Here is a 22,315-nt window from a genome sequence, read left to right as displayed (position 1 = left end):
TAGGATTTGCAGGGGTTGACTACTGCAGCAAAGCTGGTTCGAGTGGGGCAGCCTCGCCAGTCCGGTGTGGAGAAGGCGGCGGGGTTTCCAGGTCCAGATCTAAAGGGAGAAGATGAATGAGAAGAAGCTGAGTGCTGTGTTCCCAAGTGCAGGCTGTGTGGCTCCAGGAGCAGGAGGATGGTAGCAGGGTAAAACAGAATAGGTTATAATCCCCAATTCTCCTGAGGAGGGCTGAGTCAGTTCTCAGAGGGACAAACTGTAGTTCTGTTCTTCAAAATAGCAGAAGAGTTGGGCTGCTCAGTAATAATAGTTCTTCATAATAATTTAAAAACCTACATGGATATAAAATATTTTTCATCTATATGAGGCTTATGAGCCCTTAGCACATATTGATGAAGTAAGTGATTTAATTTGAAAAATACTTAATAAACCCTTTCTACTTTGAAATACTAGGTCTTCTTGTCCTTGTGTGCACAATCCAAAGTAGATTATTTGCTGCTTATTTTGCAATTGGAATATGAAGAAAATCCAGAGAACTCTTATGCCCATGCTTATGTATGTCACCGGGAAATTTGGATTTGGGGGGGGTTTGTGGTTTGGAGTTTTTTGTTTTCACAGGCACCTCTTTACTGTTACACTTTTACAATGCCTAGTGCCACATGTATTGTAATCAGAAGATAAAAGTCATTCTATCCAGCTTCCTTAAATGGCATGCAGTGTAGAGTGCAACAGTTTTAAGAAGTTTTCATGAATTATCTAGTCATTTATCTTAAAGAATAATTGCTTGTTCATTACAAAGTGTGTCACCAATTTTTAAAATACGAAGGTATGCAGTGTACCATTTCTTCAGTCCTCAAACTTTCACCTTAACTTTGGCTATGACTATGGCTATAGTCGTAGGAAATAGCGTTTTCCTTGCAGAAAAAACAAAGCTGAGATAAAGGAAGTAAAGAAGCTGTACGAAGAGTGTTCTGAAGGTACATGGACTGGGGAGTATTTTGGAACAGGGAGAATGAATGATCCCCAGAGGTGACTGACTAAGGAGTTGACCAAAAAGAAATGTCTTGCAGACCAAAAAAAAATAATAAATCTTTAGACAACTAACAAACTCTTGTGAAGGGCCCTTTAAGCTAAACCAACATTCACAAACACCTTCTCACCAAATACTAAGTAGTAATGAACATCTAATACATCTAATATAAAAGTACAAGTGGTTGGCTAGGGCGAAGTTTTGGAAAGATCCCTTGCATGCCACTTTGGGAGTTATGCTGACATAGTTGAGGAGCAGAAATAGAGGGGGAAAAAAAAAATGCTAAACACAGTCAAAGCTTTCTGTATTCCTTTTGCATCTTTAGGAGTCCTGTTTTTCCAGCCTAGCTGCTCCTTGCAGTGAAACTATAGTCTTACGTTTGTAACTTCTGGCATTTGCCATGGATATAGCCATGAGTAAATTAATCAACATCAGATTGTGTTAACTGGCCCGAAGAAAACAAGTTGTAATATGCAGAGAACAGTTTGTATATAAGCGTATTAATAGGGGAGGTAGTTCCAAAGGAACATGTTCTTTCTCTTACGTATTTTTTCTCTTTAAAATGTTAAATACATTTTTAAGATGAAAGAAATGTGTACTTAAGAGATGCTAATTGATGCTAAATGTAGCTGCTTATATTGTTTCAGATACTAGTGATGCTTATTTTATTATTGTAATAAAATTACATCTTTGGGCTTGCCCAGGATTGCCGGATAGGTGTCTTCCAAGGATGGCAACAATCTGAAACCTCCATCCTGCAAACCACTGCTGTTGGAGTAAATCCTTCTAAAACCAGCAAGGACTACCAGTATTCCTGCACTTAGGTGCTTCGACATAGCTTGAGACAAGCAACTTTAAATTGCAGGTTCTGAATGGTGTTAGAGCATTGTAAGCTTCTAAATAGAATAGGAAAGTTGGAAGCAGAAATTATCAGGAATGCTGTAATAAAATACTCACGGCTTTTATCTATCTTATTTATTGTTTATTTAATTTTAGTTTAGCATTTATATTCTTGTGGAGAAGCCACTGAAAGACTTGCAAGCTGGGTTGTGTCCAATAATTTTTCCTGATTTACCTTTTAAGTTTTTAACTTAAGTTTTTCAAATGAAGAATCCTTTTCAAAGGGAAAAAGAAAGTCATCTTTAATTGTTACCAATTAGAATGGTTTGAGGGACTAGAACATGTGTTTTCCAAATGGAATGTTTTCCAGTATGTGAATATATGGAAAGGAGTTTTCAGCTCCTGGAAAATGAGGTGTTTAAAGAAGTACAGCCTCCCAGACAGCCGCCACCTTCATCAGAAACTCTCTCTCAGCATGTTTCTGTCCTGGAGGTCTCTCTGACCTTGGCAGCATCGCCTGGATCATATTTTCCCAAGGACAAAACCTTTCCTGCAAACTGTAATGAAGCCTCTTTATGTGCCTGATTCCACCTATATTTCTTTTCCCTACTGACTTTTCTCTGGTTTGTTTTGAACAAGTTTTTGAAACAGTCTTCTCTACAGAGGAACTAATAGGCCTCAATGCTGCAGCTTTTCTGTGCCTGTGTCTTCTGTTCAGGGAATATTCTTCGTAGAGAGGAACAGAAGTGGGTCCACTGCACCTTCTTTTAATTCACATTTTTCTACAGATAAAGAGGTCTTGTCAAAGTCAAGGGAGAGTGGGATTTCATTATCTGTCCTGCTAGCTCACCAAATTCAGTTTTCATCTCTGATAAATAATGGACATAGGTGAATTGGGTCTCGCAGCCCTCAAATTCTTTAGGCTCAGTCTACCTATACAAAGAAAGCAGAACATTTTTTTTTTTTTCTTCTAGGAGTGACAGTATGTTTCTTAACAGTGTATCAGGAGCAGTTCGGTGATGATCTAACAGGGGTCTAACAGAAATAATTTTGTATATGTATATTAATAATATGTTAGATCATGTAACTTTAATTGGAAAGAGATTGTTATGTCATATGCTATTCAGATAAAACTTACGGGTTTTTTTGAAAGTAAATCTGGGTTACGTCCCTCTAAGTGAGTCCTAGGTCATCTTGCTCTCAATAGATCGGTTTGAGTGTTTTGGGAACTGAGCCATCACAAACAGCAAGCTTCGTAGTTATATATTTAATTACTGTCATAAATCCTACAAAACGTATTGATCTCTGGAATATTGCCAGATACTCATTAATTATTGTTAATGATGAAGTAATTTTTAAAAGATGGCGGCCTTTTAATGGCAAAACTACGTGTCATCTGCAAAGCTGTTTGGATTTGATGCTGCAGCTTTACTATTAAAAAAGAACAATACTTAGTCATGCAGAGTAACAATAATTATTACATCAGGGAAATCTGTGTCAGGTTACTGATTGATTACCCTTTAAGAAGGGTTTGAATTCAACTCGGTACCTCTTTTAAAGTATTTTTTTTAGTCTTGAAACCTTTATTTTAAATAATCAGCATTGTTTTGGGCAAGGCTTTTTTTCAGTCCATCAGGTGTTGTTTTTGAAAGCAGTGCACTCACTGGGCAAACTGTATACCATGGAATTTTATTCCGTAAAAGCCAGAAGAATCAACATCATTGAATAAGAGATAGTAAGGTAACTAGCTGGCTGTTATGTCTTTTTTTCAAATGAAAAACAATTTACCTTTTTTGGATAAACTTTCATTTTTGCCATGTGTCCATCTTCTGGCATACTTCTGTGGTTTTGCTCTTATTTCTAAGTAACTTTTTTAAAAGTCTATGTATCATTATATGCTATGGGGTTTTTTATATCTGTTGCTGAGTGAGTACGTCATATTAGGGAAACACTGTTGTCTTTTGTACTGTTTCAATAGTTGTGCAGGTTTCATGGCAAACAGCAGCCCATTGTATGCAGCTGCCTCTCCTTTACATTTAGTCTGGCATTTAAATAAAGGATGTGATCAAATAAATACCCTCTTTTTTCTCTTAAATAGTTTCTGTAGCTGTAAGAAGTCTAGAAGTCTAATTCAAGAGTGGAAGTGAAAATGGCTCAAATTGGAAGGATAAGAATAGCTTTGCTTCTTGAGAGTTTCCTTGGAATCCATTAATTGTATTATATACTTTCAGATTGTTTCTTGTCATAGAGTATGTAAACGGGGGAGATCTTATGTTTCATATGCAACGGCAAAGAAAACTTCCTGAAGAACATGCAAGGTATTTCACTGGCACAGTTATAGCAGGGTTTTTTGCATTGTAGTTGCTTAGTGTTGTATGAAACGCGTTCTAAACTTTATTCCATAAAAGAATATGAATAGCAAAGAAAGAACAAAAGGCTGATTCTTAAGTTTAGAGTGTACTGCCCCAGGAAGAAATGTTAATTTATTTTTTTAAGGATATATATGTTCTTTTTTTTTTTAAAGAAAGCAAGCATTTGATAAGTAGTAATGGTTATTCCTATTTACTTTTGTTTATTGCTTGATATTCAGGTAATGCTTCCTTGATAGAAGATGTAACTATTCCACTTATCTTGGTGTTACATTGAATTAACATAGTGTTGGTTGGAGAAGACAAAAAAAAAATCTGTTTTGCATGACTTTGCACTACATAAAGTCTCATTGTAACTTCATAAGCTCAAAATACAGATCATCTATGTCCTACTTGGATTTTTCAGAAAAAAACCCTGTAGGATAAAGAATAAACACTTTCTTAGTAGAATAAAAAAAATAATTTTGCATATTTAATTTAAGGAATGGTTTTATAATATGAGATCAGTGTCCTTATGAGTAAGTGTAGCTTTTGGGGGATACTGTTGATAGTGAAAAGCTAACTCTAAAGCGATGTTTTAAGAACAGGTATTTTAATTGCACTAGCTTTTGGACAATCTTAATGCTAATATGAATTTTTTCCTTTTTCATTTCAGGTTTTATGCTGCTGAAATTTGTATTGCTCTAAACTTCCTACATGAAAGAGGCATAATCTACAGAGATTTAAAACTAGACAATGTTCTTCTAGATGCAGAGGGTCACATCAAATTAACAGATTATGGCATGTGCAAGGTAGGATTTTTCTTACCTTTGTTTGTCACTTTGCCATTCAGTAGCATAGCTCTGGTTACGCTTTTAAGTCAGCTGCTGCATCCAGTGATAGTAAGAGAAAACTGAGACAAGTTATCCTTATTATAACGCTAGTGTTACTGAGCCTGGAATTTGGTTGTGGAAGAGGAACTTTAGTCTGAAAAAAGACTCTTGAATTTATGTCTGTGACGTTAAAATGCCAGGCGTGAGTGACTGTTCATAGTCTGTTGATTTGACCTCAAGTCTCCTTGTTAGTGCCACGCTGTTTCTGGCTAGTATGGGAAATGGGATTAGAGTCCAGCCTATTTCTTGGTGAGAACAAGTTTCTGAAGCCAAAACCGCAACTGGTGGTGTGTTGATTTTTTTAGAAGCCCAGTGATTGAGTATATAATACAAATTTTTATTTCACTTATTTCAGAACGTGGTTAAGGCATGTTACGGTGATGTAATGAGGAAAGCTTGTCTCGTTCCCTTCCTAGAATAGATATTGCACCAATTTCTAAGAATGCTGGACCAAAATGTTTCTCCACCACCAAAGTGCACAGGTTGCAGGGATGCAGCAGTTATGTAAATGTTTGATTCCTTTATTCATAAAATAGAAGGTTTTCCCCAACATCTGTTTGAAAAGAAAATCCAAGTTGGTTTTAATCTGAAATTTTTTAAAATGTATCTGCAAATAGGAAGCAAAATGTTGTTACAAATGTGTTGTGACTCAGTTTTAGTCAATTTGCTGAAGATAAGCTGTTAAGTCGTAAACCACCTTTGAGCACTACGAGTATTTTGCTCTAGCACTGCCTTCTTTTTTTAAAGAAAAGTCTTTAGTCTCTCTAAGTAACTTGGGCTTTATAAGTCTAATGAAGGGAAATTTCCGGAAAAGGAGGTCAGCTTTTAATGTATGAACTGATTTATGCACGTAGGAAGGTTTGGGCCCTGGTGACACTACAAGCACTTTCTGTGGGACACCAAATTATATTGCACCAGAGATCCTCAGAGGAGAAGAGTATGGTAAGCTGTGACTAAACAATTTGTAGTTATAATAAATCGCAAAGCAAAGTTCTAGTTGTAGGCTTGTTCAAATCCAATTATTTTTAGATTTCCACATTTTTGTGCCATGATATGTTGGGAAAACTGAATGCATATTGTACAGTTTAATATTTTCTGAAACGATAAGTTATTTTTGTTTTTCTCTTGCAATCACTCATTTCAGCTTCTTTTAAATAATGCTTTCCTTGAAAAATAACTACTGAATGATACTGTAGCAAACCCAAGTCTACTCCTTGAAGAACTTGACATCCCAGCTACTATTGCCATCCAGGCAAGGTTATAGAATGCTATAAAAAAGTTATTGCTCATGCAGAAGTATCTGTGAACTGATCTGATCAATAGGTTGAATCTGTCATTTAGTTATAAGATACTGCAATGTTCAACTTTTTTTAAAAAAAAAAAGTCTGAAAACTTTTGGCTTGAATACACTGAATTTTCGTTGAAGAACTGCTGGTGGCAGAGGCCTACCAACTCCTAGACAGATTACCTTTGTAATCCCAATTCAGAAAACTCGAGCCTCAGCCAGTGCTAGTGGAAGTCGTGATGTCTGTGGCTTCAGTGAAGGTCGAGAATTTCGGTACTCTGTAGAACCAGACCATTAATCTTGACTTATATGAGAGAGAACACCCACATTGAAGGAGCCCTGGCTGAAAATCTGCTCTGCAAATATTTTCAGGGTTCAGCGTGGACTGGTGGGCTCTTGGTGTGTTGATGTTTGAAATGATGGCAGGAAGGTCTCCGTTTGATATAATTACTGACAATCCAGACATGAACACTGAAGATTACCTCTTCCAAGGTAGAGTCATTTTGATTATTTTTTTTTTTTCTCGGGGGAAAAATAATGAAAACCACTTCCAGTAGGACAGTTGGGTTTTCCTTTTCCATTGTTATCGCATAGCTGCCTGTAGATCTACTGTAGATAAGGGGCTCCAATATTTCCAGTTCTTCATCCCAGGAATTGACTTTGAACTCAGATAAAAGGTCTGGAATTAGGAAGCTGCCTTCAGACAATAAAATATTTTTTGTACAATGTCCACAGTTCAGAAATAACAGGCAGAAATTGCATGGAAAGGTATCTTTGTTAGAAAGCAGACCATAGGCCAAGAATTAATTTTAAAACTCAGTGCTACATGAGAGGATAGAAGGATCTTTCTTGACAGAACTGTAGTTCAACCTGAAATTTTGCTCCAGATAACTTTTTGTTTTACTTCTGATTAAATTAATATAACTATTTTTTAAAACAGTTTTGCCTCTCAGGAATAGTGATGTATGAATTTTTCTCAACAAAAGTAGTAATATTTGCCATATTTATTACAGTGGAAACTCTGTAGCAGTCTGGGGAATTGTGAGGTTGCCCACTTCCCGATGGGCAGAACTTCTTTAAACGAATTACTGCCCTTATGTAACAGTCTGCCATTGTTGTCTCGATGAGCCTTATATTAAATCAATTCCTGTTTAAAATCACACTTTTCCATATACTGAGGACATATTTAAATAGTACAGTGTTTGTATTGAAATCATGGTCAATGTCATAAACCAAAAAACAATATTGCTGTTTTTAAACCTGTAACAGTTATTCTTGAGAAGCCAATCCGGATTCCAAGGTTTCTTTCTGTCAAGGCTTCCCATGTGTTAAAAGGATTTTTAAACAAGGTAAATAACATTCTCTTATTTTTAGCATCTAAGATCTGGAAGTCAGAGCTTCCTGTTGAAAGCAATACAGTTAAGAAGTTAATCTACTTATTGTTAAGAAAATCTATAAAACCTTGGTATCCTGTATGTTAAAAAACCCCACTTCTTAGTTGCTAATTTACTGAGGGAATTTCACAGCACAGACTTGATTTAATAGCGTGCACCTAGTGGGGAAAAAAAAATAACTGTAGGCTTGTTTATAAAGTCTTTTCTGTAACAGTTATTACTTATTTAATTAAGCTGCTTGAAATCTGTAGAACCATTATCACTTTTAATAGAGAAAAGAAGGATATGAATTACATATTACTAAATAATCCAGATTTTTTTAGTTCTAAGTTGTAAAATATAACTTTAAAATGAAATTTCAAACAAACTTCAGAAAAAAGAATGAAAATGCCTTGATAGCCATAATATGTGTAATTTAGCAGCAGCGTGCACAGCAATAGGGAGTGCTGGAATCACGTATGTGGGCTTCTGACAAAGCTGGGCCGTGGCTGGCTTCGGGGGTGTAACACGAGTTTCTGTGTCTTCCGCAGGATCCCAAAGAAAGGCTTGGCTGTCAGCCCCAGACAGGATTTTCTGATATCAAGTCTCATACGTTTTTCCGCAGCATAGACTGGGATCTGGTAAAAATACTTTTGTTTATATGTGTTCAAAAGGAATAGATTCTTTTCGCTTATAAATTGTGTGTATATGTAACAACCCCATTAAAAACAGTGAAAATCAATTCCACAAATGTAAAAGCTGTTTTGCGTTCTCCAGGTGACATAACATAATGGAAACAAGCTTTCTTTCATGATCAAAAATTTGGCTTGCTTCTGAACTGTAAGAATGGCTACAACTTAAGGGTATCACTTTTAAAATACATGAATTTTAAAGAACATCTTAAACATATTAAACCATTCTTGGTGGTCATTTCATGTAGTCCTATTAGTAAACATCTCGAGCTCCATTGGAAAGGAAGTGTGGACCAGCAAGGACAGCCTGTTGGAAGGAACACTTTCCAGTACCTCATTCTTTGCTGATAGAAACCTGTCTGCCTCGGCAGGAGGGTGAGGAGTTGATGAACCCAGCCAGCAGCCTGGCCGAAGGGTCATGAAACCAGTGTAGATACAACCATGGAAGATGAGGTGCTTCAGATACAGGCAGCGTTTGTAGTCTAAAAAAAAAACAACCCACATAACTGAATTTATAAATTATATAATTTTTCAAATCAGTAGGATTATTCAGGTAGGTAACAAGGTTTAGTAACATGAGTAGGTGTGAGTAGGATCAGGTCCTTTTTTAAGGATGTGGCTTGAAAGCAGTGTGGTTATTTAAAACAATTCCGATTGTTTTTCAGGTTTTCCTTCTTACTGCTGGTGTGAGGGGAGTTTTTAGTTGATGGTGGAGTACATGACTTGCATTTCAGTGGTTTTGCAGGCATAAAATTTTACTGAAATTGTAGGTTTTCTAAACAGTTCTGATCTTGGTAATTGTGCCTACTTCTGTCTTCATCGTAGAAAACCATCACAGAAATGACATTATGTTTATTGACACTTGAGCAATAAAACAATTAAGTCAGGAATACTGCCTTAACAGCATTACGTTTTTTCACTGTTCAACTAGGTGTTAAAAAATGCACATAATATTTTCATAGTGGTAGTAAGCGCACAGGGAGTGTAGAAACTGGCAGGCAGCAGTGCTTGTAATAACATCAAAGAAGTTCAGAGGAGAGACAACTGCGTGATTACATTTTGCCTTTGTACCCTGCTGTTCAGACCGTCGTTGTTCACATTCTTCAGAGAAGACCTTCACTACACAAGGAGCTGGTGTTTTAAAATACCTGATGTTTACAAAATTATTCATATAACGAAGGCTGTCTTGATTTTGTCAGACATGCCTTGTTTTATTCTCCCTTAACCCTCAGTGTTGTTTTCCATTGTTAGCTGCCTAACGGGGCTCTAACGCAAGTGCCTTGAGTTTGTGGTAGAGCAAAACCGCCGTGTACTGCAGGGGTTCTGTTCCGTTCTGTTCTGCAGGGTTTTTTGAGAGAGGGGGAAAGGGAAGATTATTGGATTTGTACTTTGTATAAGAAACTTAACTGCAATTGGTACTACTTGGTCAACGTTTATACTGATTTGAAGTTTGATTATTTATATATATTTTTTTAACCTAGTTTTTGGCTGAGAGCTTTGATATTAAATATTGGTTTTTAAAATAATGGAAATATTTAGGTGGTTGTCTGCTCTTTAGGACAGTGCTGTTCAGGAGGATCTAAAATGTCGGATAACTTTTAAGCTAAATTTCTAATAAGAGTTTTGGGAAATATATTCAGGAGACAATGAAAAAATATTTGGAAAGCTTTTTTAATTATTAGAATTTTCTTTGAAATGCAGGTGATGAATAGAAAAGATTTTGACTTAAAAGCTTTTCCAAATCTTTTCAAGTTGAAAGACAAGGAAACAAGAATCTTAATGCTGACTAACCTTTTGGTTTTTTCCTGTGTGAAGCTTGACTTAAATGGAAAAATTAATAATGGTAAAGTGAACACATATACCATAAACATATTTTTTTTCCTAGTGTTAGTCATCTGAGTTGTTTATGGCACAGCTAACATTTTTGGTTACTCACTCTGCATCTAGGATGGCTTGACGGCATTCGGGGAAGTACCAAGACCACCTTTTTTTGGATTGTTTCAGTACATGAAACCTAGTCTTATCCTAGTGCCTGGTTTTATGGTATTTATCCTTTATATGCCGAAAAAAGAACTACAGAGCCATGGCTACTGTTATCTGCATACAGAAGCAGTAAGGTTTTTTTCTAGAGCTGTACCAACATATTTTTTTCACTCGTTTTTCTCACATTAAAGGCTGCAAGTTCACTATATGGCTTATTTGAGTGCTGTTGTGCTTCACTGATTATAACATAAAAGAGGCAGTCTGATGTTTAGCATCTAGTTCAATGCCTTGCTGTTGAAATGTTAATGCAACTGACTCATAATGACAATCTTACCACCCTACTTCAATTTTGAAATATTCATTTTGCTGTTTCTTTCATCCTGCCATTCTTGTTTGGGAGGCGCTAATTTTGTCTTCCTTACAACTTTCCTTTCATGAGGCTTTCTGAGACCTGATAACTGATGGGATGTTGACGTATCGAGATTCACTACCCAGTTATAGTTTCACGATTTCCTCACACCTCCATCTGTGCTCATCATGTGCTTTTCTTAAACCCGGAATGCGTGATTTTTCTGGGATTGATCACCTTTTTGTTGTTTACTCTGTGCCAAGCGTAATGAGGTGTTCTGGCTCAAAACCAGGTTTCCTGCCCATGTTGGTAATACAAGTAATCATTTTGGTCAGTCGTAATAACTTTCTCTTACATTATGCTTACCTGTTTGGTTTTGGTTTTGTTTTTTTTTTTTTAAAGTTAGATTATGGAGATTGTAGCTTTGGCTTTAACTGAATATAAATTTTTAGAATTAGAATGTTGGTATCTGTGCTACTGCAAATTTGGCTGCATGACAGACTTTTGTCTCCACTGCTGTGGTGATAAGACCTTCAGGTTAAAGGCTAATACAAGTAAGTTACTTACTCTGTATAAACATGTTGCAGTTAATCTGCCATAAGTTTCCCTTCATGCTAAACACAATCATAGCTTTTCCCATACTTGTATGTTTATATTCCTAAATGGCAAGGGTTTTTTTTTACGGTCTTATGTCCTCCACAGCTCTATAGAACATTAAACTCAAAATCTGATTCTTAAGATCTAAACTGCAATTGCAGTTTTTATTTATGACCTATGATATATCAGAAATGAGTCACCCCTAATTGCACACAAATGCTATTCCTCTGGAAGAAAAGTAGATGTATTGTGGTAACTCTTGTATCGCAGCCGTAAGCATCTGTGCGGGAAGTTTTCAGTCCTGAGTGTAATCTACTGAGTTAGAGAAAACTTAAATGGCTGAATTATTTATGGATTTCTATTTTTAAACGCAGAGCACTAATTATATTGGTGTCTGTTGCCTGGCTTGTAATGTATATCACTTAGGTATTGTGACATTTCTCTCCAACACCATTTAATGAGGTTGAATTTGTAGAGTTCTCTTGTTAATTATTACAGAAAATGTTACTATAGTAACTTATTTCTGGTTTGAGTACACAATTTTGTTATTCGTGTAATTTTGGCTTCCGTTGTTAGTATTGTTTTGAAACACACAGAAGCCTTCCCTCTCTTCCTATAAAATATATCAAATTAAGAATTTTGGAGTAAATACAGTTTGTATTTAAATGGGAAAAATCTACAGTTTACTGTTGGATAGTCATTGACCTGCTTCCATTACATCCATTACCTGCTAGCTCTAGACTCCCAAGGCTGGGCCAAGTCGTTCATTCTCAGTGCTACCAGATGACCCTCCTGAGCTCTGAATTTGTTACTGATTTTCCTGTACTCTGACCAGACCGTTCCATGTCATTTGTGGAGTCTTGTTCCTGTCTTACTGGGACCGAGGACTTAGAAACTTCGTATTTTCAATATTTTACTGCAGAAAAGTTAGTACTTTCCGTAAATCAAAGTAAATACTGTGATGTGGTGAGACAGATCTCCAAATGTGAAGTTTTAACCTTGAGTCTGTGTTGGAAATTCACTCATATGTTTTTTTGTTTTTTTTTTTAGGAAAAAAGGGTGGTGGAGACTGTGTATCCATAGATTTCTTTTTTGTATTGTTAGGGTGCTTTAATTTGTCATATTTGGCTCAAAAGTAGATAAAGCCTGGAAATGGCTGGTAGATTGCTGGAAATAATAATGTAGAAAGTGAATGGAAACCTAAACAGTGGTGAATTGTTTAAATCTCAGAAGAAAAACTTCTGTTCGGTGGGGCTGATTGAGGCAGTTCAGGTTTAATCAGTGGAGGAGAATGCGGGCACTCTGCAAACTGCAGAGCTCCCAGTTCTGTAAAATGGATCTCCCCTTACTGGCAGCCTCACCGTAATTAACATTAACAGAAAGTCGGGCTTTGCTTTTGCATGAGCAGATACCAACCAATGTTTCAAAAAAAATGAAGAATTACAACTGGTACTAAATACTGTCTAGCATTTAGTATTTCAAATTTGTGAAACAGAAAGAGAAGGCTATCGGCTGCTCTCCCAGCAAAAGGCATGTAGTGGTTGGCTAATAGCCTGATTGTGGTACTTTAATTTTTAAATGAGAACTGTGAAAATGAAGCTTTGTAAGGAATTCCAATCTCTGTACAAAACCACATATTAAAACAGGCTTGTCATTTAATACTGTTATCACTGAGGATGTGTTGCATGAAAACAAATAGTGATTTTTCGATTTTCCATTAGTGTCATTAGGTCTCTTCTGTAGGGAGTTTTGAATGTTGATTTTCTATCTGATGTTTCTCTAGAGGAATGGTGACCTCCAGTGGCCAGCAAGGCTAACCCAAAGTGTATGTCCCACATAGGCCATAGCAGATCAGAATAATGATCAAGGCTGGTAGCCTGTCTCTGTCAAAGCCAATCCCTGAAGCTTCAGAGGAAGGTAAAAACGGTTCTAAACACTCTTAGCCTACCATGTTTCTGCTACAGATAACTAACTCCGATTCGTGTAGGGGTCAGGTTTATGTCCTGCAGCCACGGGTATTGATGTAGATTGTATAGATGTATAGTTCAAAAATAATGGTCAGAAAATTTTGTAACATTTTGCATTTTAAACACAGATTTTAAGGGCAAACTTCTGTGGTGGTAAATTCCTTAATAGAAATGTAGGGAATAGGGGGGATGTAAGTGGATTTTGCTTCCTGTGATAAAAAAATCTCCACAATTCAGAGAAGGCAGGAAGAATTCATTTAATCAAAACTTCATTCTGAAATAATGAGCAATTTATTCTTGAATCAATTGAATGCCTATTGGTATCATTACCAAAAGGACAAGTTTTAGTGGTGAATGAGTTGCGTGATGTAATCAGAAATCTTATCCTCACTCACCCTGAAAACATCTTTTCTGCACATACATAAACCCACAATTTTACACTGGGTTGAATTTAAACTTTTTACAGAATTTTCAAGGAATTTAATGAGGATCTTCATGTTAGAGTTATTAAGCTTAGTAATGACATAGTCTGACTTGCTGTTATCAGTGAACGCGAAGCTCTTGTTTTTGCAAAGTCAGTATATTTGTGAAATGGTCTATGGCCTGTCTAGAAGTTTTGAGTATCGTTAGCATGAGGGTGTGAGCTCTGTTACACAAGTTCTGGTTGAGACTCTGTGTTTGTATCTTTAAGCCACACTGATTGTTTGGGCTTTTTTTGAGGAAAGGGAGAAAAATAAACTGTTGCTATGGCATCTTTGCCCTTTCTGATCTGTCCAAAGGATTCACTCCAGCAGGAACAGGAACATCACAGTTATCCGGTGCGCTCACAGATGTCTCTGGGCCGTTCTGTTACCCAGCATTTACAGCTCTCCCTCCTTCGCTTTGCTGTGGCACCTCCAGCTCTGCCCCAGCAGCCTTCTATTGCCAGGGGATTCGTGCAAGAAGTTTTGTAGCTCTGTTCCGGTGGAGCTCTGTGAGATTCTTCTTTACAAAGCCATTGGTGGTGGGATGCTGATCCTGTGTAAGGTCCTGGAGTTTCTGCTTGGATGATTCCCTGAACAAAAAAGGCACGCGATAGTGACAATCAGACTTTTGTAGTATTGGAAGCCCGGATTTATTTACCTTGTGTTTTTTCTGTCTTCTAATTAATGTTTAATTCAGTAATGTTAAACAGGAAAAACAGATTCCGAACTGCATCATACCTAGGAAATCACTAGTGTTTTTTAAGACTCTTTCAAACAACTGTGGAAGCAAAGAATGTAGCTTGTGAGCTTCACTCTGAAAATAGCAACGCTGACTAACGTGTTAGAAGCAGTATTCAGAAAGGATGTCAAGAGATATGTGCCAGTGCTGAAAAACAGGATTCTTATAATTATTTTTTGCATTCTTATCCAGAAACTTTTCTATCATTTTCTTTCTACAGGCAAAGTAATGAGTTGAATCCATTTATGGGTTCAGGATTGGTGTATGTAGTCAGAGCCTCCTTAAACTAAAGGAGCTTTGTGTGAATGCAGCACACCAATTAAGCAAACGTTTTGCAGAATTGGCATTTTAGATAGTCATAAACAGAAGAATTGTGAAAATATATGGTTATCTATTATGTATAACACAGTTATGGTTATAACAATTGCTAAATTGGCAAGCTGGGGCCAAATTAAAATTTTCACTTTCTTCAATGCTCAGTAACAGCTCTTGAAGTGTTGCCACAAGAATTGCGTTCTTTTTACAAAGCATACAAAATTTACCAGCATCTATAAATAATTATAAAAATGGTAAAACTACAGTTGATAGAAAAGCACATTTTATGAGGCAATATATGCTAGCATCTTCATTGAGATGGTCTCTTTAATTGCCAGTTTAATCATTTGCCGTGCCTTGCTTTGTAACGAGCCCGCTGGTCTTCTGGTTGCCGTTGGGTTTCCAGTGAACCTCTGTCTCAGTCTGATCTGTGGCTCATGAGAGCTGCCACAGTCTGATACCAAAATAATTTTGGAGAATGAGACTCAATGGCAGAACTTTTGAATAGAAAAATTAGGAGACTCAGTCAAATATTTCAAAGATAAATAATAAGCATTGGCGTTTTGGAGATGAAGATGAATTTTCCAGGCAATCGTAGCGTTTCTCGCGGTACTCCCAAAGTCAGTGTCTCGCAATTGTGAGTCTCCAAAGCCATTACAGTGGCTTTTTCAAAGAAGCAGTTGTTCTCAGACCAAATGGCTGTGCAGTACTGAGGAAATGTAGAGTATTCAGGAGAACTTAATCAGTTGCTTGTAATTTTGGACTTGATGGTCCTTAAGGGTCCCTTCCAACTTGAGATATTCTATAAATTTTTAACATCAATTTGTGAGCTAATTTAGACTCAGTGTATGACATTTTCTTATTTAATGCTTCATGAATGTGATGGTTCTTTACTTATTGAGCTAATAAGATTTCCTCATGGAGAAGAGTTTTGCCATACCTCTCATTAATATGTAGATGTGAGGATCTTGTATTTAGAATGAAAGATACTATTAATTGGTTTTAGTTCTACTGTTTTTCTGTCATCTCTTACTGCAGCACACAGATACTTTGTCTTTCTTACTGTTTCTAATAACTGAAGCATTAGAAGTGCATAAAAGTACAGCTTAAACTTCTAAAATGTTATCCTTTTTCATCCATAATTCTTCCCTAGCATTAAAGCATTCCTTGCTACCTTTGTCATATTCCATCCCTGAATTTCATATTTTTGGTATAAGGCATTACCTCAGGTTACTGACAGCTGTGGACACTAGTATTTGGCCAGTCATCTTTCCATAAAACACACCGACGTTCATAGAACAAACTTAACTAAACCCATATGTGTTAAGCAATGGAGTGTCTTGGAAATGCTGTGAGTTTCTAGTTAGACTAAAAGTGTTTGAAAAATGAGCTGTTCTCGTTGTGTGTTATCAGCACGGTTCAGTTCATACTGGTTTTATTACTGAAGTTCCAGTCCTTGATGTTAAGCTGAATTGTTTACCTGTTACTGACTCTCCAGGATATAATGCTTCGAAGTCGCGTGTTTGCTTGTAGGAAGGAGCTGAGCAGTAGCTGTCACTTGGCGGCTGCGTGGCACAGAAAGCTTAGTTGAATGTTCCCCAGATGGTCTGGGAGGGGAAGAGGCAGCTAATGCCAGTTTGCAGCCTTGCAGGGAGTTTAAGCATCAATTGAAGTAATATGTTGTACTTGAGATTTCTTTTTTTCCTTCCCTCTTTCTTGTTATGAAGCAGAAGAGAGCTTGCTTTGGCTTCTTAGAGAGTACTTGTATTAGGGTGCAGTGTGAAATTGCAAGTCATGATGAAGGCAATTCCGCTCACAAAAGTGAGGGGTGTATAATTCGTAACTTCAGGAAAAATGTGAGAAGTGTAAATCCATTTGAATAGTTCTAGTCAATTCTACAAGAGCTCCATTGGCTTATTGTAATATAAGATATTTCATATTCTGTAATATTTCAACTGCAAGACTCAGTAATATGACAGATGTAACATGTAGAAAACATAGTATTACATGTCATTTGTGGTAAAAAGCTGGCAAGAACTTAACCTGGCCGTGCAAAATCACAAAACGTGATTATCAACTGGTTTTGATACACTGGTTTCCAGTCTATCAGCTGGATCGGTTCCTTGGGGGTCTACCAGCTTCCCAAAGTTAAAACTTGTATCTGTGACTTTTCCCCTGGACCTGAAACTGTGACTACTTGAAAACAAGCTGAAAAAGGTGGAGGAGTTCTTGCACCATTTTTGGAACTGCCACAGGTAGTGATTTAAATGAATGATGACAATTAATCTGTTATCAGCTCCTGGGTCACTCAGACCTGTGCCAAAAGCTGGAGGATTGTAGGGATTTCCCTTAAACCGAAAACTATAGGTACTGATGAACATGCTACTGGTATGGCAAATGAGAAAAGGGTCTTAATGACAACCACTCCATTATTTGAGTAAAAAAAAAAAAAAAACAAACCTAAAAAAAACCCCCAAAAATCCCATGTTTTATTGACTATCCCTGGTAAGAAAGATAAATATGGGGTTTCGGTTCCTGTAGCAGGAAATACTGTATGTAAATGTATTCATGGTTAAATTTCAATTGCAGAATACAATTCGGGGCTGCTTTAGCTATTTTATAGATTAGCACTACTTGCTGTTAATGATTGCTTACCCATGTGGCTAGCATTGATCGGGATGTAAATATTGCTCACTTTTTTGTTCCATACAGGAATTAACATTAACAAATAAGTCTGGTTATGTTGATTTGATGTAATCTAAGAAGCTGCCTTTACAAGAGGTAACTTTTTAGAGGAGCTTATCAAAGGGAAAAATGAATTATATCCTTGGAAAGCATCTTGGCTTGAATGGAAAACTTATGGAATGTGTTCTCAGTTTAAGAAATGTTGAGCCAGACGTATGTAGCAACAATGCTTTTTCTTAATATGCAGGCGAGAGACTCAGGGAAACACCTTTTTCTATGGTCTTAAACTTAAAATTTTAGTATTTTCTGATAATTTTTGAAGGTTTTATATTTAAAATACAGGAACAGGATAAACAGAATGAGCATATACCGTTTAGTGTCAAAATCTACTTGGCTAAAATTTAATGTCACATTTTATTTAATGTGTTTATATTTTCCACCAATATTAAACTCAACTGTAGTGACTATTCTGTGTACATACTCTAGAGCCAATGTATGTTGTTGTTCTTAGGGGATTTTGTAAATGTTCAATATTTTAATTTTCCCCTCCCCGTTATATTTTTTTTTTCTCTTAGCTGGAAAAGAAGCAAGCGACCCCTCCCTTTCAGCCTCAGATCACAGACGACTATGGTTTGGATAACTTTGACACACAGTTCACCAGCGAACCTGTGCAGCTCACCCCGGATGATGAGTACGTTTCTCTTTGTGCCAAATGCAACTGCGTATTAAGAAATTAATTTAGAAATTACATGAAAATTACTAAGAGGAGACTATGTAGTTAGCATTAGAACATAGCCAAGTTACAAAGGATTTCAAATTTACTTGATCCTACACATCTTGCATAACTTATTGTACTACTTCTATATTACAAGACTGCCTGATACTCTAATAAAAAAACCAAGAGGAAGCTTTATATGATGGGGGAAAGTGTCAGAGAAAAAAGGGTCTTGTGGATTTCATTTGCCTGGGAAGCATTTAGCATGTGGCTGGTGAGAAATGTGCTGCCAGAGCCGAAGGACACCAGTGTGAGAATTCACTGTCACAGGGTCTTCCTCTTGCTGCGTTCTTGGGTAGCAGGTCTTCATCCTCAAGTGACTGTATATTTGGAGATCTGTGTGCCAAGGTGCTCAAGCTTGAGTTTTGTGAAAGTGTTACCTATAGATGCTAGATCCATAGTTCACAACCTACGCGCTCTTGGGAAGGAGCCCAGCGTATGTGAAATGAGGAGCTGGATGGAAACCAGAGGGTGAAGTTACTGCCTGTGAGACACCCAAGAACTGCGAGGCGTATTCGTGCTTTGCAGGTTCTAACTGACAACAAAATTACAAATAGCAAGTATACACGCACCTATAGCGGCAAGTTTTATGAACATAGAATTTCTTTTAAGGTGCGATCTCTTTTATATACATGAATTTATAAATCTTTCCTTGGATTTTGGATTTCCTGTGCATACAATATATATTCTTTTAAAAAAGTAGTAGCTTTGTGCTCAACTCTTACATAGTATTTATCTTGCATATAACATTAGCAGCCCTTTCTGACAGCAAAATGTATATTTCTTATTTGTAAATTGGTATTACAAAAGATCTGTCATTTCTTATATGCTTCTTTCTGGGCCCTCTATGTGTGTTGCGTAACTGGAAGGGCAGAAGAAACTTTTTGAGATGTTTCAGAATTCCCAGTCATACTGCTTTAGATAAAAACGTTAGTGTTAAGTATTTGTATGTTCAGAGACTTATTTTTTCCCATTTATTGTTGCTTCTGTACAATTCCCTATACATCCATTTCTGTAAGGTATTTTGTTTAAAGAAAAAGTACAGCAACAAAAATAGTATTTGCAATTGATAAAACTAAAACAATGCGTCTGTTTTGTTTTTCAGAGATATAATAAAGCGGATAGATCAGTCAGAATTTGAAGGATTTGAATATATTAATCCATTGTTGCTGTCAACAGAAGAAACAGTATGAAGGAATGACATCTTCGTTGTGGACAATGTGAATGACCTTTAAATTTATCTTTAATACAGTATATGCATGCGAGGCTGGGGAACTGTAAGATTTTGGACGGAGACCAATGATTTAAAAAAAAAACAAAACAATTGCTGCTGAAAATCAAAGAAGAGAAATAATGATTTTGGTGGGTGTCTTCTGCCACTTAGTGATTCTTAAGTTCTGGGCACTGACACAACTGGCTTCATTAATGAAGGAATTTGCATTTTGTGCCTGTTTCATGAAGGATTGAAATGTTCATTGCATCTCTGGAAAAGGAGATTCTGAACGACTTTGAGAACTACACACTTTCTACAAACATTTGATGCAATGAGCTACCAATTGAAGAATATTACAGTGTAACATCCTGAAGAATAAAATATATTACGGTGGTGTTGAAGCTTATTTTTGATGCCTTTTTTCACAAGTGGTACCTGTCTAAACGTCTCAGATATATTTAAAAGGAGTTGTGTTTTATTAGCAATCAAAACATAAATTTGGGTACAAGATTTAAGTGCCTAAATGGATAAACTTCATTGAAGAATTATTACATATTTGGAACGTTCTTGAACCTGGTAAGTTCTGCTTGTTAATATTAAGTAACCATTTATATATGAAACATACAGTTCACAGCTGCAGCCTAAATGTTCATTTGCATCTTTATAGAATTTGAAATGCAGAGTGACTCAGCAATATTAATTCCAAATTAGAATTTACAGTATCAATTTCAAAATCTGTTGTTTTAAACTCCAAATTTACCAAAATGTGTAGATTGAAGAAAACTAAATTTGCACACAAAGGATTTCTGAAAATACTTAAGCAGTGCCTACACCTACAATGATGTTGTGTTGTATATTAGATTTTCAAAAAGTATTTTTTATCAACAACACGAATATTCAGAAATAGAGCAAAAGCATAATAAAGCATAGCCTTAAGTTTAAATAGTGAATCTAGAATAACCATGATATAAAATACAGTTTCCTGATAAAGCACACCTCCTACTTATGATAAACTGTCTGCTTACAATTACTCAGTGTGTATTAATAACTAATCATTCTACATAGAGAATGGGATGTTTTGGTAAAATGATTTGCATCAAAGTAGTACTTTTTTTTTTTTTAATGGAAGAAAAATGAATACCTAAGAAATAGGATAAAGCGAAAGATAACTATCAAATCCCTTCTCATGGAAACTGGGGGGTGGGAGAGGGGCGCTGAGGGGGCAGGGGAAGGGTGTATTACATCCAAAAGGTTCACAACTTACCAGCTTGGAAAAGTTCCTGTGGCTGCATTTGAGGATTACTAATTGCGTTGCTATTGAACCTTCAGACGCTTGGGAAGATTTACCTGCCTCTGCAAGTAACAAGAGCAGAGGCAGGGTTTCTTCTCGCTAGATTTTTGTTTCACTCTATTGTGGGGGTTGTAGAGATGGGGGGGGGGGGGGGGAGTCAAGTGGGAAGGAAAAAATGAGAAACCCTGTGCCATGACATCTCACCTAATTTGGTGTAAAATGCAGGATAAATTGCAACGCTTTCACTTTCTTTACATTAACATATGGTTTTCTCAGGGTACAGCATTGCATAAGGTGCTGAACATGACATCTTTCGGATTCACATCCAAGTCATGAGGTGCTAGGACAAGACTGCCAAAACATTGTTTAAAATTATCAATTAATCATTGATTAACAATCTACATTGTGTATCCCCTCATTAGCCACAGTTATGCAGACCTGTGGTTATTTAGTTATATTAATCCCATTCAGATTTAAGTTGTGGGTTTCTCTCTGCTGGACTGTAGCTTTTCATATTAAGCAAAATGTGTTTTAATCAGCACTAAATAATTTAACCAGTAAGAAGTATTTGCCTCAAATGCCTGGAGTTTAGATACTTTATCTACTAAAGGAAACATTTACCTTTTAAGAGTAATCTGACATTTTTTAATTAATCCTTTTTTCCCTTCTCCTTGGCAATTACTTTATTTATCCTGAATGTTTTTTTTCTCTCAGTGTTTTCAGCTCCCCTGGTAATAAACTAACCAATAGTTATCAGAGTGACTGCAGGCAGCTCATGAATGGAAGTGTGACAGATTAAGCTGTCCTTCGACATGCCAGGGCATAGGACTTGAAAATGGAAATACTAGACATATGAGTTGGGGTTTTTTTTAACCTTTTTTTCTAGGTTTCAGAACACTTTGGGTGGGAGGGAAGGAAGAACAGAAAGACACATTTGCTAAACAAACATTGTAAAGACTACTTGATTTTTATTTAAAAATTTACAGGCATTTACAATGTTGCTGTGTTGCCAAATAGTTTGCTGGATACAAGTTTGGTTGCTCATGTGCAAGTGTTTGAATAATGTTCTGTTCATGATGAAGGGGAAATTTTTTATATAAAGTACTTGTTTTATAAATAAAAGAAAATGAAGGATGTAATTAAATGTGTGGTTTGGAAAAAAAATCCTAATATATTACAAATGGATCTGGTAATGATATATAGTTGTCTTATTTGAAATAGTAAATGAAAATTCTAGCTAATTTAATGATTGTAAAACAGTAAATATGTTCTTGTAGTTTTGTATAATTAATTAGTTGGGATCTTTGCTGACCAGTTTTAATTGTGCAGAAGATGGTATACTAATCCATAACAGCTAAGATCATTTATATTCTTGCACATCTATTAAAGACTTTAATGAAAAAGTTAATAGACTGTTATTATTTATCGGTAAACTGAGCTATGTCCAACTTGCACTTTTTAAAGAGACGCCATTGT

The 22,315-nt window shown here is 36.4% G+C and overlaps 1 protein-coding gene across 4 annotated transcripts in view; it reads left to right on the top strand.

Annotated features, from left to right (window-relative positions):
- The window catches only part of PRKCZ (protein kinase C zeta), a 55,747-nt gene extending 33,578 nt beyond the window's left edge, over positions 1-22,169 (top strand). For all 4 annotated transcript variants that reach the window (XM_063353646.1, XM_063353645.1, XM_063353648.1 and 1 more), the window contains 8 exons: positions 4,102-4,188; positions 4,895-5,030; positions 5,966-6,053; positions 6,769-6,888; positions 7,666-7,745; positions 8,321-8,410; positions 18,136-18,251; positions 19,441-22,169. In XM_063353646.1, the coding sequence (XP_063209716.1) occupies positions 4,102-4,188; positions 4,895-5,030; positions 5,966-6,053; positions 6,769-6,888; positions 7,666-7,745; positions 8,321-8,410; positions 18,136-18,251; positions 19,441-19,528 (805 nt within the window). In that variant the 3' untranslated portion in view covers positions 19,529-22,169. The remainder of the gene's footprint in view (positions 1-4,101; positions 4,189-4,894; positions 5,031-5,965; positions 6,054-6,768; positions 6,889-7,665; positions 7,746-8,320; positions 8,411-18,135; positions 18,252-19,440) is intronic.
- Positions 22,170-22,315: the final 146 nt, after the last annotated feature.

This window comes from Chroicocephalus ridibundus, chromosome 16 (assembly GCF_963924245.1).
Source record: "Chroicocephalus ridibundus chromosome 16, bChrRid1.1, whole genome shotgun sequence".
Lineage (NCBI taxonomy): Eukaryota > Metazoa > Chordata > Aves > Charadriiformes > Laridae > Chroicocephalus > Chroicocephalus ridibundus.
The sequence above is the reverse complement of the archived record's forward strand: the minus strand, read 5'-3'. Positions and strand labels throughout refer to the sequence as shown.